The 16,191-nt window shown below is 39.2% G+C and overlaps 1 protein-coding gene across 1 annotated transcript; it reads left to right on the top strand.

The window, feature by feature from the left end:
- The first annotated feature begins 8,219 nt into the window (after nucleotides 1–8,219).
- Nucleotides 8,220–9,690, top strand: LOC149948617 (uncharacterized). Its single transcript, XM_090172264.1, has 3 exons — nucleotides 8,220–8,611; nucleotides 8,690–8,872; nucleotides 8,938–9,690. The coding sequence occupies exons 1-3, from the start codon at nucleotides 8,500–8,502 to the stop codon at nucleotides 9,603–9,605; spliced, it is 963 nt and encodes a 320-aa protein (XP_090028390.1). The 5' UTR covers nucleotides 8,220–8,499; the 3' UTR covers nucleotides 9,606–9,690.
- Nucleotides 9,691–16,191: the final 6,501 nt, after the last annotated feature.

Genomic DNA, 16,191 nt, shown 5'->3' with positions numbered 1-16,191 from the left:
GCGAGGCGAAAGTGCTAACCACTCCGCCACCCCACCACTAGGATAATAGGATGTAACCAAAATATTTCTAAAAAAGAGACCTGCAAACATTTGTACTATGCCTTTATTTACTCCCATTTATTATTTTGGATCCCTGTGTGAGGGAATACCTCAGTAAGTCATCTAAATAGATTACATAATCTTCAAAAACGAGCAATACATATTATTGAAAATAAACCTCCACTAACGCATACAGCTATATTGTTTGAAAATAATATTCTAAATATTTACCACATCTCCAAATTCCAGTGCTTAATATTAATATAAAAATGGCTTAACTCGTATATTTATAACCCATTTGTATTTAGTCATCTATCGAGGTATTTCACGCGGAAAATATATATTTTGGAAGTTCCTAGTGCGCGAACAACTTTAAAACTAAACTCCATATTTTACATTGCACCGAAATTATTCAATGAACTCAATCCTCCCTCTAATATTAGTTTTAATGAGTTTAAAACAATTGCTCGAACATTAATTACAGAAAATTTTACCTCACTAACATATTGATGTAATTCGGTAATCGCTGTTCTCTTTTTCTTCTTTAACTAGTTCTGTAATTATATATTGTATTTTTCTTATTTCTTTTTGCTCTTTTAATGGTATGATAATTGTTGTAAATGTATAAACAAGCAGGGCTAAAAGTCGACATTCCGACTTGGCCAACCGGAATAGTAGGTAAAAAGTTTAAAAAACATCTGTATAAATGTATTATGATAAAAAAAAACCGATGGTTTAATTGAGATTTTATATTTACTATTCATTTAAAAAAAAAGTTTTGGCAAAAATTTGGTACACAGACACACGTTTTTTATTTTATATATATTTTATTTCCGAAATATTCAAGTGGTTTTCCGTGCAGTAAAACCAATGAAAAAAGTAAAACCAAATGAATGGAACATAGAATAAATGGCACTGCCTCAGAACACACGACTACGAATATCAAGCGTTCCCCTTATTGGCGCCTGACGGCGCCGCGCACTCGCTTCGCTCGAGCGCTGGGGGCGCGCGGCGCCACCCCAACCCCATACTAAAAAAAGCGATGGGCCGTCTATAACGCGACCGAGAGGACAGTACCTAGCCAAACGCACCTAGTATCGTCCAACCGTCAGGTGTTCTACGTTATCTAAAAATTCGAAATCAGGAATTTTTAGTAAACATCCATTGAAAAATCTACATTTTTAAAGTTAAATATCTCCGCGAATATAAATTTGCGCCGCATAATTCTTGCACCCAAATATTCCTCATCGCCCAAGGTATCAAATAAATATAACACTTTGTCGAAAATCTCGTGTGTCTGTGTACCTTACTTCACCCAAAGTTTTTTTTGAAGTACTTCAGAGTGGTATAATTTTGTCATCTTGTTAGACATTTACGATTTTAAAATTTAGATTAAGCAAAAATGATAATAAAACCTGTAATAAAAGTATTAGAGATAATTTAATTAAACTAAGGCACAACTTGGCAAGTGATATTAAAAACAACTCCAATTTAGAAGCTGGACCAAATAACGATTTATTTTTATTGATAATTTAATATTTTACTTATGAGACCCCCTTTTGTAAAGCAGTGTAATTATATAAATGGATACTTAAAAAAAGCTTTTATTATTATTTAGTTTAACCACAACCAACTTTGATCTCGCACTATAGCAGCCAACCCATTGGTTTAAGTGGTCCCCCCCCCCCCCTGAGCTCTTTGGTTTTAGAATAAAAAATACACTACATTTAGGCTTTTGTGACAATTTTTTGTACTCTATTTCGTATCATGTTTCTCTATGCATTTTATATTGGTAAATTGTACCGTAACGGAATAGGCAACGTGAAGCTTATTTTTTTCATGCCTCATTTTTGAAAATTTAGATTTCCTCATTCGACCAAAGCTCAGATCATTTACATCTAAACGGTTTCATTATGCACGAGAGATTCTGCTTTCAGAAAAATGTTATTTAAAAAAAAAGAAAATAAATTATTCTCGGTCTTTGAAGGTCTTCATCGGCCATAATGGTGTACTTTGCAAGGTAAGCTAAAGAATAAAATGGCACTTGTCACATATACTTAAAGCCACCACAGGCCCTGACACTGAGTTGTATAATAAAGATGAAAATTGATAACACTGAAAGTTAAATTTCCTATTTGAATAACACTAATGTAAGGGAATGGGTGTTCGTTGTGTTGACAAAATTTTTATCAGTAAAAAACCATACATCAAAAAGTTATCTCTACTTTATTATACCAAAAATGTGGTTATTTTTAGTAAAACAGGTAATACATTTTGAAAAAAAATTTAAAGGAATGTGTTTACTGTTGTAAAAACGTTTTTGCCAATATATATTTTTTTGCTACTCTCCTGTGGCAGCGCCAGGATTTTAAGAAGGGTGGGCTGAAAATGTTTCTAGAAAGCGGCCGCTTTTGGATCTGGTGGATGCTTTCGGTGATGAGAAGTTGAAGCAGGTGCTGGCAAAAGTCTTTAGGATTTGTAAACTTGAGGGGGTGCTCATGAAGACTTTTGACATTCACGAGAGGGGTGCTTTTAGCCTTCATCAACTTCCATTATCCAAGAGCTCCTTGAAATCAGTTTATGGGGCCCCAAGTGTATTACAAGGAGATAATAGCTTGTATGGACTCCCCTCACGCCGCCAATGTTATTCTTAAAATTATATATTAAGTAACAGCATTGAATCAATTTCCTGTAAAAATATAAATTAATAGTTATTTGATACATTTACCATTGTTTTCTTGTGAGTTATAACACTTGCATACAATTCATAATTTAAAAATTTCAGTTTAATTTATAAAATTTGATATGCTTAAAAGAAGTATAAATTTCTTGCCATAAGCTAAGGGTGATTGACGCAAGTTACATTAAAAAGAAGTCATAGTAGTACCTTTAATAATGAATGACAAAATATCAGGTCTGAGTTCAAAATTCAACCGTAATTAAGACCTAGCACTTAGTCTTAAATATGTACAAAATTATACTCAAATAGCTGAGATTTTCCGAAGTACTTTACACTGGGTGATTTGTGACCTTGAAATCAAAACTGAGAACATATTTAGTCATTAGAATTAGTAAAATATCACAACTCAGATCTATACAGAAATTTAAATTCTACTGATGGAAATTGGTCTGATATCTGATGTTATTGGTCTTTGAAAGAAGGCAGTGGCTTAATTAGATAATGTAAAAACATTTGAAGGGGTGGTCACGAGCACTGTCATATTTAAAGGGCAACGCAAGTGAGCTGGCAAAAAATGAAAAAGTGATATGCATTATTAACCCCTCAAGCCCGCACTCTGACTGGCGGAGGCAACGCAATCTACCGTAAATTTTCGCACTTTGCATACATATGCCAGCTCACTTGTGTTGCCCTTTAAGTAGGAGGGTTTTGTGGTCACAACTACCTGTTTTTTTAAAAAGCTTATTTTTGAAACTGGTTGAGGTATTAGCAAATATTACTTAAATAATTTCAAGTGAGAAGGATAAAATTTAGGAACAAATTTTGTCACCTTAACTTTTCATTTCAATGCATCATCCTCCACGAATTCTTAATTTTAAGAGAACAGAGCCAAAACCCCCAATTATATCAGACCTGTATGGAGAGGGGGAAGCTAGTGCAAATTACCCAGGCCTGTGTAACCTGGGTTTGAAACCTCCCTAAAACCATATTGATAGAGTTAGTGTAGGGAGCTGTTGGCTCGATCTCGTGGCATGCAGGGCTTGCCACCACCCTCCTACGCATTGTAACCCGGCCACCTGAATTAAGGGCTTCAAAAGTCGCATGATTGAGGTTTTCTGCGGTCCCTGCATAATTACTTTTATTCTGGGGCTTGGGTTAGTTTCCCGCTATGATGATTTTAATTATTTGATATGATCTTAACCTTGTATATTATTGATTACTATGATTAATTCTTTGTAAAAATATATAAAATAAACTTAAGGATCCTAAAAATATGGTCTTTTTGTATTATCTAGTAATATTTTTCGATGTTTACCTGTTCAGTAAATTAATAAATAGTCTTGAACTAAATATTATTCGAGTCTTGAACTAAATATTATTCGAGTCTTGAACTAAATATTATTCGAGTCTTGAACTAATTATTATTCGAGTCTTGAACTAAATATTATTAGAGTCTTGAACTAAATATTATTAGAGTCTTGAACTAAATATTATTAGAGTCTTGAACTAAATATTATTAGAGTCTTGAACTAAATATTATTAGAGTCTTGAACTAAATATTATTCGAGTCTTGAACTAAATATTATTCGAGTCTTGAACTAAATATTATTAGAGTCTTGAACTAAATATTATTCGAGTCTTGAACTAAATATTATTCGAGTCTTGAACTAAATATTATTCGAGTCTTGAACTAAATATTATTCGAGTCTTGAGCTAAATATTATTCGAGTCTTGAACTAAATATTATTCGAGTCTTGAGCTAAATATTATTCGAGTCTTGAACTAAATATTTTTCGAGTCTTGAACTAAATATTATTCGAGTCTTGAACTAAATATTATTCGAGTCTTGAACTAAATATTTTTCGAGTCTTGAACTAAATATTTTTCGAGTCTTGAACTAAATATTATTCGAGTCTTGAACTAAATATTATTCGAGTCTTGAACTAAATATTATTCGAGTCTTGAACTAAATATTATTCGAGTCTTGAACTAAATATTATTCGAGTCTTGAACTAAATATTATTCGAGTCTTGAACTAAATATTGTTCGAGTCTTGAACTAAATATATAAAAATATTATTTGAGTGAGTCTACATTTAAAAAAAATTTTGCCTCTTTCAAACACTGCGCTAAGGTCTCCAAATCAGTTGGATAGCCAGAAAGTTGAAAATCAATCTATATAGAAGATCTGATGGAGGTCAAGGAGAGGAAGGAAATGTAGTACGATCCATACATTAGCAGCTCTGCTCCAGTCGGAGACCAAATTTCGTAGTAGAGACTGCAGGTCTAATTATACAGTTAAGGCAGGTGGCCTGAAAACTGGAGACCAAATCTTCAGTCGGTGGCCCAAGGCTCAGAAGCTAAAATCTCCCAGTGGAGACGGGTGGACGGAAGACTGGAGACTCAATATTCTCAGTGGAAACTGGAGTGTGGAGACAAAATTTCCGGTGGAGGCCGAAGAACCAAATTTGCCAATGCAGTCCGGAGACCAAAAGTTTTCCCGATCTATGGTACGATCAAAGCTACGCCTAAATGGGTATTTGGACCAGAAATACCTTCCTTTTGCTATGGGTGCGTTTAACAACTCAAAAAAGGCCCAGCGCTGAGCATCGGATGAAAAAAAGTTGTTGTACGGGGTTTTCTAATTTCCAGTTTTGAAATAACGCTTCCAATCAAATTCTTTTTCGTGCTCGTGCGCAAAGCAGATGGTGAAATTTTTGGCAATGGAATACATAACTATTACATTGAAGGATGGTCTAATTAAATCTTCTTCAATCTCGTCATCATTAAAAAGGTCATTTATAAGCAAAATAGCAATTTTTCTTTTTGATTATCAGCTTCCGCCATCTTATCTATTCGCTGAAATCATAATCAGAGAAATCAAACCGTACAACAACCTGCAGTGCGTCACGATGGGTTTAAATAAAATTTATCTTTTAAAATGTCGTACAACAACCTCTGATATGACGCAGCTCAGCTCTGAAGCAACGCTGCAAAGGAATAAAATAAAATTAGCTCCATTCAGCCAGAATTTCTTTGTTTCTCTACTAAAACTTTTTTGATTTTCAACCAAAAATAAACTGCTTTCTGAAGAGTTGAAATACTGAATGGGTAGTCTTCCATTTTTAGCTTTTATATTTATTTCTTACCTAATAAAATATATTAACAAGCTTCTATAAAATAGACATCTAATAATGTTAGCAATGTTCGATATTTTTGTTCGTCGTGATTTCTACTGCACACAAAAATCTTTCAAGTCACTTAGTCGGTCCAAAAACCTGATTGTTAAGCCTTGGTTTTCAAAATTTATATTGCGGCTTATTATTAAAGACCCTCCAAAGGTAAGACAGCCCAAATATAACATATTTATCAAATACTAGCCAAACATTACCACATCGTGTTCTAAATAATCCGTATACGCGTAAATTCAAGCCATCACCGACACAATTAAAAGAAACCAAAGAATATTAAATATTCCAGTTGCATTGAAGAAGACTACGAGACTTCTGTTTTAATACACTCTGTTGTCTTTGCAATATCATTTCTGCCTGGCAACGCTGCTCCCAGCAATAAGCCTAATTGAATTAATCGCGGATAAGGGGTCAATTTTTGGCACTTGGAATAGCTCCAGCCCTTGTATCTTCCTTCCTTGAATAAAAAAAAACTAGGAATATGAAAACCCCTAGGTGTTAAGCATTGAGTTGGGAATATTAATCTAGAGATCCAATCAAATCTGCTCCCCGCGAAACAAGTTTTTGAAAAATACGAATGTGCCGTCTGCTCTAAAATGACGAGCAAACGTTATCATATGACCCGTGGCGCCATCCATTATTTTGAAGAAAAAAAATCTTTTTGCTTGAAAACGCGTCTTATTTGAACGAATCATTGAGAGATAGACGGCGCCACGGGTAGAATGATAACGTTTTCTCGTCATTTGGGACGCCGATGGGAGCAGACGACAGTATTCTTATTTTTAAAAACTTGTTTCGCGAAATACTGAAATCCGACGTTTCGATTGGACCTCTAGATTAATATTCCCAACTCAATGGTGTTAAGTTGTTGTTAACAGGTTTTTCCTAGGAACACGCCTGTCTAGTAAGCGAAGCGAAGCGTATATGTGGTCCAGTGATGTTCCAGGCGGTACATTTGTACTTTTTTGATACATTTTTGATTTTGAAGTACAAAAATACATTTTGAGATTTTTAATACGTATTTAGTACATTTTGTAAATTTATGATACCAAAGTAAACTTTTAGATACGGATTTAGTACATTTTGAAAATATATGAAACGAAAATACATTTTTATATTTTTGACATATATTTAGTACATTTTTTAATTTGGGGGATTGAACCATCACAATTTTTTAGCTTATCTCCGAATTTCCATTGTAAACCCCGCTCTCCCACCCTCCCCACCTCAGCCACCTGTATAGATAGCAAAATTCCGCTCATAGCTCCGACTTACTGGAATACTGGTTTTCAAGGACAGCTGCGTTTTAAAGGCAGTTAATATTTCGGACTTCTTCTTTTGACCGTTCATCTGTATCAATAGGGGGGGTCAACCCCTTTTGCAGACATAGAGCAGCTTTAAATGCAGGAAATGAAGTGCAATCTACTTGGCCGCTCTGAAGCACTCGCGGGGTAACAGGTGTACATTGGTTTTGTGGAATGTTTTGTGTACTTACTCCTTTTACTGTTTATTTTCGGGTTTTCACCACACAATAGTGGGGGTGGGTTTTAGGAAACTTTGGACAGTTTCGCTTATCAAAATCAAGGAGACTGTAAACAAGTTTTTGAAAATATACAAAAAAAATTTAAGTTGAAAATATTAAAATTTTAGATTATTTTTGTTTCCACTCATTGCTTGTATTTGCAATTTTCGCGTCCATCATCTTATTTTGTGTAATGTAACATCTGAGTTCTACCTAGGAACATCTGCGTTATTAAAGTTTGTTCTTTTATTATAGCATATGTAACATAATTACAGATAAGTATGCCTCTGTATAACATTTCCATTGAAAAAAATTCAATGAGACCTTGTTTCAGTGGAACATACATTGAGCGGACCCAAAAATGCAAAAATGCTTATAATCCTTGCGCTATTGAAAAGGTTACCATCTAAATGAAATCATGTGATCGCGATTCACGTACTAAATTTGACAAGGACAAAGCCAGAAACGCGTGAGGAATTCTCACTAACTTCCGTTTCCAATCAGTAAAGTTGATGACGCGTATTTCGTCACGGAATTGTAAGTGGCGTAATTTACGTCATATCCCGTGAACAAGGTTTCATTAACAAAAATGCTTTTATGGCATACTTATGAGTTACATATGATTATAGCAATAAAAAAGTTAAAATCTAGAAACGTTTTTAAATTTCCCGCGCTTTTTGGTAATAAAACTCATAGATGGCGCGCGCCGCTCAGCTTATAAACAAAAAGTACATTTTATCCTCCAAAAGTACATTTTGACCTAGGTGGAAAGTACATTCCTAAATCGCGCCGGAACATCACTGATGTGGTCTTTGGTTCAAATAGTTTAAAGAAGCCCCAATCATTTCCTTATATAAAAATTAATATTGGCGAATTACATTGTTAATTTGCATAAACTGAAGGTTTGAGCACTTGAAAGTTCTAAGAATTCTCACTTTAACGTTCTTCTGATCTGGAATAAGTGATAATTGTTACGGGGAATTAGAAGTTAAGGGCATGATCAGGTAGCATGTCTGAAAAGCTCTTCAGAATCAGAAGAAAAAACAAAATATATAAACATTATCAACAATGACCCAACCTGCTAGCTGGTGGACGAAAGTAACTTTAGTCGATAATAATGATTTGTCAAATAAATATTATGTTATGCTTAGTGGGAAGGATTATGCGAAATATTCCAACGGTAAGACTTGGTTTTTCAAAGATAAGGTTCATCACAATGTCAGCTGTCCAATGTAAATCCAAACTAAACTTTATTTAGATCCAGTTTACGCGGCTAAACTTTTGCAAGAAGCCAAAACTCAAGCTATAGCGAATGTATTACGCCAGCAGGAAGTAGCTAATGATACAGGTAAAAGCAACAACTCTTCTCAAGATTTACTAGGATATCAAGATGTGTCTTGTTCTTCACCACAAACCACAGAAGAAAGAGAACTTTATTCAGGTAACCAAATGTAAATCTTTTTACCATCTAAATTGTTTTCAATTGGTGATAATCTCTCCATTTAGATACCGTTAATTTTGAAGGTAAATGGACGTTTGCTTCAACAACGCTCTTGGTTGAATTAGTAAAGCAGAACTGCGCAGGATTACGATCCCCAAATGTTAGGAAATTTATGTTTTGGAAGAAAATACAAGAACTTATGAAGGAAAATCACTATGATTACAAATGGAAACAACTACAGAAGAAATGGTGTAATCTTCTGGGAACTTACAAACGAGCTAAGGAGAGGCAGATGATAAAATTAAAGAATGGCCGGCCTTGCATTACCCGTTGGGCTTATTTGGATGCTTTTGATGCTATTTACCAAAATGATCCAAAGATTTTAAGAATCGTTAACCAAAGCAAGAACAATTTATCATGTAAACTTGCACCACTTGACACTAAGAAAGACTCTAGTGAATGTTCTTCAGATTTGACTTCCAGCGAGTTTGAACAATCCATGGATGTCCAAGTATTGACGTCTAAAAAGGCTGGTGAATCCAAAAGTTTGTCAGAAATTTGTAGGCTATTAGAAGAGAAATCGGAAAGAGAATCTGAAGTGTTAGTGGTTTTGAAAAAAATGTGTGAAGTTTCAGCACAACAAGAAGCTAGAAGAACGGAAGCCATTGAGAACTTAACTACTTGTGTTATGCAATTAACTGATGCCATTAAAATACTAATTGATAAACAGTGACATGGCACTAACTATTAGTGAAATTACTGTTCGTCAGTAGTTGGAAAGTATCTAAAAATAAAGTCATGGTATAGTGAAATATTTACATTTACAACATTTCTTTTAAGGATAGCGACAAGCATTAACCAATAGTATAGATGATGAAATAACTTGATTTCGCAACCGAACTCACGTTAAAAAATATTAGGTGGTTTTCTCTAATAAATACTGTTTATTTACTTCAGAGCCTAAAAGTTTGATGAAGAACTACTAGTGTGGTTCCAATCAAATCTGTAATCCATCTGGTGAAGTGGCTAGTGCCACCACTATGCTCATTTTATTAATAATTTTTTTTATTTATTAAATTTTTAAAACGTAAAAAAAACGACATTTGAAAAAGGTGGGATTTAGTGCAGCTTTAGTCAATCAAAATCCTCTTGTTTTATAGCGCATGATAATGGCTCGATCTCAAAACTAATTTTGCGCGTAAAATTACGTCACCTTGTCCTGTAAAAGCAGGTAAATAAGTCTGCCAGAAAAATTTTAATTATAAAAATAACAATATGTCAATAACTAGGGGCAATTGCACATTTTTACACACAATAACCCCTAGCATAACAGAGAGCACACCGAAAAGCAGAGCAGGAAACCACTCAACCTGGACAGGACAAACATAAATTAGGGAAATCCCCGTCCACGCGGAATAAAGGGCAACTACAAAGTAATTCCTGCCTCCTCTCCTAGCCAGACTGCAACGTCATCTAGCTCTCAACCTCATCTCCCTCTTCGCCTTGCGGCGACTGCTCCTCTGACATTCATCCTCCTCCGGCGCTTCGTCTTGACCAGGAGTATGTCTCGGCTTCTTTCCTGGCTAGCCCACCTACCAGTTACAATACTCCTTTCTTCGAAGAAGAACTCTATGGCGTTCTCTCCGGTCTGCACAACACTTCCCCAGGGAGAATGTATCTAATCTGATCATAAAAAACTCTACTCCGGCCTATCGCGTGGCACTCTTGGCGCTCTACAACCGCCTCTGGGCTGAAGGGGTGATGCCTTCGAGGTGGAAACACGCTATCGTACACCCGATCTTGAAGCCGGGGAAATCCGCTACGGACGCTACCTCTTACAGGGACATTGCTCTTCTCCCAAATCTGGGGAAAATCTACTAGAAACTGGTACTTGGTCGGTTAGCCTGGTATCTAGAGCTCAACAAGGTGCTCCCTCCGGAACAATCGGGTTTCCAAAAAGGTCGTCGTGCCACTGACAATGCGATTCGTCTCGCTTCTGCGGCCAGCTGCGCTCTGGCCTCCAATAAGCATTGCCTAGCGGTGTTCCTGGATCTCAAACACGCATTCGGGAGTGTCCACCATCGCGCGCTCCTCTACAAACTCCAAAGTTTTGGCCTGGAGGGCAACCTGCTGCGGTGAAAACTTCTTGGCGGGTCGCACTTCTCAAGTTCGCGTCAATGGTGAATTTTCGGCCACTTTCCCTTTCCAGAGAGGACTTCCTCAGGGCAGCGCCATTAGCCCTATCCTGTTCAGTGTCATGCTGGATGGGATTCCTCCGCTCTGCCCCAAGGCGGTCGATCACGGGGAGCACGCGGATGACACCGCCGTCTGGATCAGCGGCTTTGACTGGGGGAATCTTTTCAGAACTATGCAAGTCGCTCCTGACAGGATCACCGACTATGGCGCATACTGAGGACTAAACTTTCAACCTCTCAAGTGCAATTTTATGACCTCTCGCGACACCGACTTTCCGGCGGCCCTCACTCTCACACTGGGCCATCAGCCGCTCACTAAGGTATCCACCTACAGGTACCTAGGTGGTCTTTTCGATGACCGTCTCTCTTGGATTCCCCATATCGAGGACCTTTCCTCCTCTTCGATGAAGAGACTAAACCTAATGCGAGCGGTTTCGGGTACCCAGTGGGGTGCAGGTCGTAAGGTTTTGCGGCTTCTGTATACACACCTGGTACGCTCCAGACTGGATTACTCTAGTCCCCTTTACGCGTCGGCGCCCGCTTGTGCCCTCAAGAAACTAGATAAAATTCAAAATGCTGCCCTTCGAGTCATCCTCGGGACTCCATCGTCTTCTCCTATCAGTTTAATGGAGGCCGAAGCGGCCATTCCGCCCTTAAGCAACAGGAGAGACTATATGGATCTAATCACCCTTGCTCCATGTGGGGCGGCGGACACTCCGGACCGCACTCTCCTGCGCCGGGACCTTGCTTCCTTGGAGATTTTGGAGCACCGCTTCCCAAAGAACAGGCTGCCTTTTCTACTTGCTCAGGCCTGCAATCTTGATTGGCTTTTCCACGTTACTAGTCGACACCTCGTCACTGCGGCGACCCCTCCGTCGGCGACCATCATCTCGCGTTGGCTCACCAGTCCTAAGGATGACAATAACTCTGAGCAGTTACGGCAACTGTTTTTCGCAACTCTCGAACCTCACGCGCAGTACGCGATGGTTTTCTACACGGACGGTTCGGCTTCCCCCGATTCAGGGGTCGCGGGTGCTGCCTTCGCAATTCCCTCCCTCAACGTTGGTGCGGTTAATTTAGTGGACTCCGGTCATCCTATTAATCGGGTCGAGCTAATTGCCATCCAGATGGCTCTCTCCTACGCGTCCACACATCTGCGTTCGCTGGTAGTTGTCTGTTCCGACTCTAAAAGCGCACTCACCCAACTGCTCAGTCGGTCTATGGATCCGGTGGCCATCTGTATCCAGGAGCTTTGCGATAAGTACCCGTATCCGGTTTCTCTAATCTGGTGTCCAGCACACGTGGGAGTTCCCGGAAACGAGACGGCCGATCGTCTCGCCTCGGTCACTAGGCTACAGTGCCCTTCTAGAGTGGACTTCCTCCTCCCGTCTACTCTTGTAGAAATTAAGAGTGCGTGTCGTCGGGCTCTTTCAGCTGAGTGGAGTACGGACTGGCAGACCAGTAGGGTAGTGCGGCCCCACTAAATAATTGCTCGGAAGGCACACTAGTAGCAGTAGATATTGTGGCCTTTGCTACATTTGTGAAATTGTGTCGAGTTTTCCGACTGAAGAAAATAAAACTAAAACTATCGCGGATTTCCGGATAATGCCAGTTTTGAAAGTAAACATTTGGAGGACGAGCCCATTTTCAATTGAGAATACGTAAGGGTGTGTCAGTTGACAGTTACGTAGAAACCCACATAGAGTTATCTGAGGTAGGATAAAGATGAGCTTATATGAAAAACTAATAGTAAATTAGGAAGTTTAATTACTAAATTTCAACATGCGCTAAATGTTGGTAAATAAAGTTATAGAACCGTTTAAAAACCGTTTAAAACAATGGAAAACTCGGTTCCGGTTCCGGTTTCGGTTATCATTTTTTTACAAATATCGGTTCCGGTTCCGGATACGGTTATCAAATTTTTATGTTATCGGTTCCGGTTCCCAGAATTTACTCGGTTCTTCTCGGTTCCGGTTCCGGTTATCCGTTGCATCCCTATAAACTTCGGTCTTTTTCGTTATAAAAGGTTAAACTTTGGAATAAACTCCGCAGCTGAGTTGTTTCAAAAAACCATTGAGGGAGTTATTGCAGAAATTGGAAACACCATTAATACCAGCGATGATATCCTCGATATCAGGAAAGGACGAAGCAGACCACAATGCCAAACTCACCGCTGTACTGAACCGTTTGGAATCCCAAAAATTAACACTAAATTCTGAAAAATGTGAATTTGGAAAACGCTCCGTCTCATTTTTTGGACATGGTTTTACTAGCGACGGCGTAAAACCAGACCCGCAAAAAATTGAGGCACTAAAACAGCTACCGGCTCCAAAAAATGTTCAATTGTGCTTTTTCCGGCAATTTCTGCATGACGTAAATTTTGAACTACAATTATTTAGCCCGTGGCCATAGCGAAGACAAATGTAGCACCTGTAACTTTCCCTCAACATAGTCCTTTTTTGTTCTAATGTATGATGGGTACAATTAATACTATTGTGCGTTTCATTTTTGCAAAAAATACAATACTGATTTCCACCCGGCCTTTTAACCTCTGGTAGCTAGCGCGGATGGGGTAGTGGTTTTGTTTTTATGCCTATAATTTTCGTGAGAATGATTTTCAACTCTCGATTTATCTTTAACTGGGCCTTTCTTCCCCCGAGCATCACTGCCATCTCTCTACACTCTATTTGCGCCCTCATGAAAGTGATCAGTTCGTTCGCGTACCAATGCGCCCCCGGATAAGTGGGGTTTCTTTTTAAACAATACTCCGTTCTAATGTCAATAGGCAAACATTGCAACAAGGCGGGGCAAAGAAACGTGGCTCTATCCGCGATATTAAATCCTAACACCTTTAAGCTTCTAATACTAGTTTCACACGTATTAAGCCAGCGGCGTAACCCTTTTACGTATGCCTATCAGAAAGGCAGGTCTACTGAGACCGCCCTGCATGGTATCAGCAGCTGCCTGGAAAAGGCAATTGAATACAAGGAAATTGCGCTAGCAGTTTTTCTGGATATTGAGGGAGCCTTTCATAAGGTCTCAAGCGCAGTTATACTTAAGGCTGCGAAAAGATTTGGTATCAATGACACATTATGCCTTTGGATCAAATCTATGTTAACCGACCGGAAAGTGACATCCTCCTTGCTGGGTGACTCCCTTATGGTCTCCACCAGACGTGGTTGCCCACAGGGGGGGGGGGGGTTCTCTCTCCCCTTCTTTTGTGCCTGGTGGTGGATGAGCTTGTTCGGAGGTTGAACAGGGGAGGATGCCGCTGTTTTGGTTACGCTGATGATATTGCTATCATCATTACTGGGAAATTCCCGGTAACAGTGAAGGACGTAATGAGGAGGGCTCTAGCATCAGTTGAGAGCTGGTGCAGGGAGGTCAACCTCATGGTTAATCCTAATAAAACTGTCATGGTTCCTTTTACTCGTAAAAGGATAAAAGGCATGTTCGAGGGTATTTCCTTATTTGGAAAGGACCTAGTGGAGAGCACCGAGGTGATGTACCTCGGGGTCATCCTGGATAGCAAGCTAACATGGAAGCCACACCTTGACCATATAGTCAAGAAGGGCAAAATGTTATTTTTGGAGAACTAGAAGTACAGTTAGCAAGACCATAGACTAAGAAAGGTTTCACAGCATTTTGATATACGTGGCGCCCTCCCGTGCTGAGACTTTACATGGTTTTAAATTCGTGCGCGAAATGTCCTTGTGAAACCTTTCTTAGTCTATGGCAAGACCTGGGGCCTAAGCCCCAGAGCTGTGTACTGGCTTTACACCATGATCATCAGACCTATCCTGTCTTATGCCGCTGTGGTCTGGTGGCCAAGAGTTACTTTAAGGACTGTGCAGTTTAATCTGCGCACTCTACAAAGGCTGGCTTGTGTCGGCATTACAGGAGCCATGAGAACAGCCCCAAGAGCTTCTCTGGAAATTCTCCTGCATATGCTTCCTCTCCACCGTTTTATTGAGGAAGCTGCCTATTTAGCTGCTAGTGTATTCCAGGCGGAAATTTTTGCCATTTGCTCCTGTGTTGCTTACTGTTTACATCAGGGGTATCATGGGAAGGTTATCCAGATTTATTCGGATAGCCAGGCCGCTCTTAGAGCTCTCAGCCAGTATAGTATTCTTTCTAAACTGGTTCTTAGCTGCTTAGATTTCCTCTGTGCTCTTGGGTTGGACAATAAAGTTCAACTTTGTTGGGTACCTGGGCATAAGGGGCATCTTGGAAACGAAAGGGCCCACGCCTTGGCCAAGGAGGGTGCGAGGGCAGGGTTCATTGGACCAGAACCTGCTCTCCCCATCTCCCGGGGACTTGTGCGCGGCTATATCTCCAAGTTTATGTCAGATCGTTAACTCAGACAATGGTCTGAGATTGAGGGTCAAAGGCAGGAAAAGAGTTTACTCTTGGCCCTTCTAGGAAGAGAGCCAGAGAATTACTCTCGCTCTCTAGGGCTAGTATTAGGATTGTTATTGGCCTACTTACAGGCCACTGCCATCTGAACAGACATTTAACTCTCATTGGGGTCAAGGATGACCCGATTTGCAGAGCTTGTACTCTGTAGCTGCAATTACTATGCAGCCCAGAGGTTTGAGCAATTGGGTATGCATCGGTTGGAGACGTATGACGTCTCTAACATCACGGCCAGGCAGATTTTAAGCTTTGTGTCAGCAATAGGACTTATTTAAGTCGCCCAGTTTGGGGATGCACAATGGACCGTAGGTCGAAGTGTTTTGGCTTGCCACCCCACTCAATAATAATAGCCCTTTTACGTCACTGGAGTGGTTAACGGCTTGAATTTGCTTTAGCTTCTCCATATGCGAATGTATTGCTAACTCGTTTTTAACAAATTTTATGACGTTTCTGGTCGAAATTGGCCACCCCGACCGAATCCTACCTACCAACGTCGTTGCAGAAACCGATAGTAACGAATTACAAACTCACCCCTCTCATGGTCATAATTTGAGGAAACGCTCTATGAAACGCTATCGTAAATAACAACATATCAATTAGAACACTTCTCGAAGATGCTACACGATTAGAGAAAAAATTGTAGGACGGTAATCTAAAAAAAATGTGAGTGCGTGTGAATATAATTTTGTTTTGTTTTCTTTTGTCAGT

The sequence above is a fragment of the Leiobunum rupestre genome, chromosome 4, assembly GCF_980474605.1.
Source record: "Leiobunum rupestre chromosome 4, qqLeiRupe1.1.hap1, whole genome shotgun sequence".
Classification (NCBI taxonomy): Eukaryota; Metazoa; Arthropoda; class Arachnida; order Opiliones; family Sclerosomatidae; genus Leiobunum; species Leiobunum rupestre.
Note: the sequence above shows the minus strand (reverse complement) of the source record. Positions and strands in the feature narration are given on the sequence as shown.

Excerpts from the sequence above, each read along its gene's own strand:
- LOC149948617 (XM_090172264.1), top strand. The coding sequence starts at position 8,500 with ATGACCCAACCTGCTAGCTGGTGGACGAAAGTAACTTTAGTCGATAAT. Across the intron at positions 8,612-8,689 it reads TTATGCGAAATATTCCAACG|ATCCAGTTTACGCGGCTAAA; the intron begins GTAAGACTTGGT and ends AACTTTATTTAG. Across the intron at positions 8,873-8,937 it reads AGAAAGAGAACTTTATTCAG|ATACCGTTAATTTTGAAGGT; the intron begins GTAACCAAATGT and ends CTCTCCATTTAG.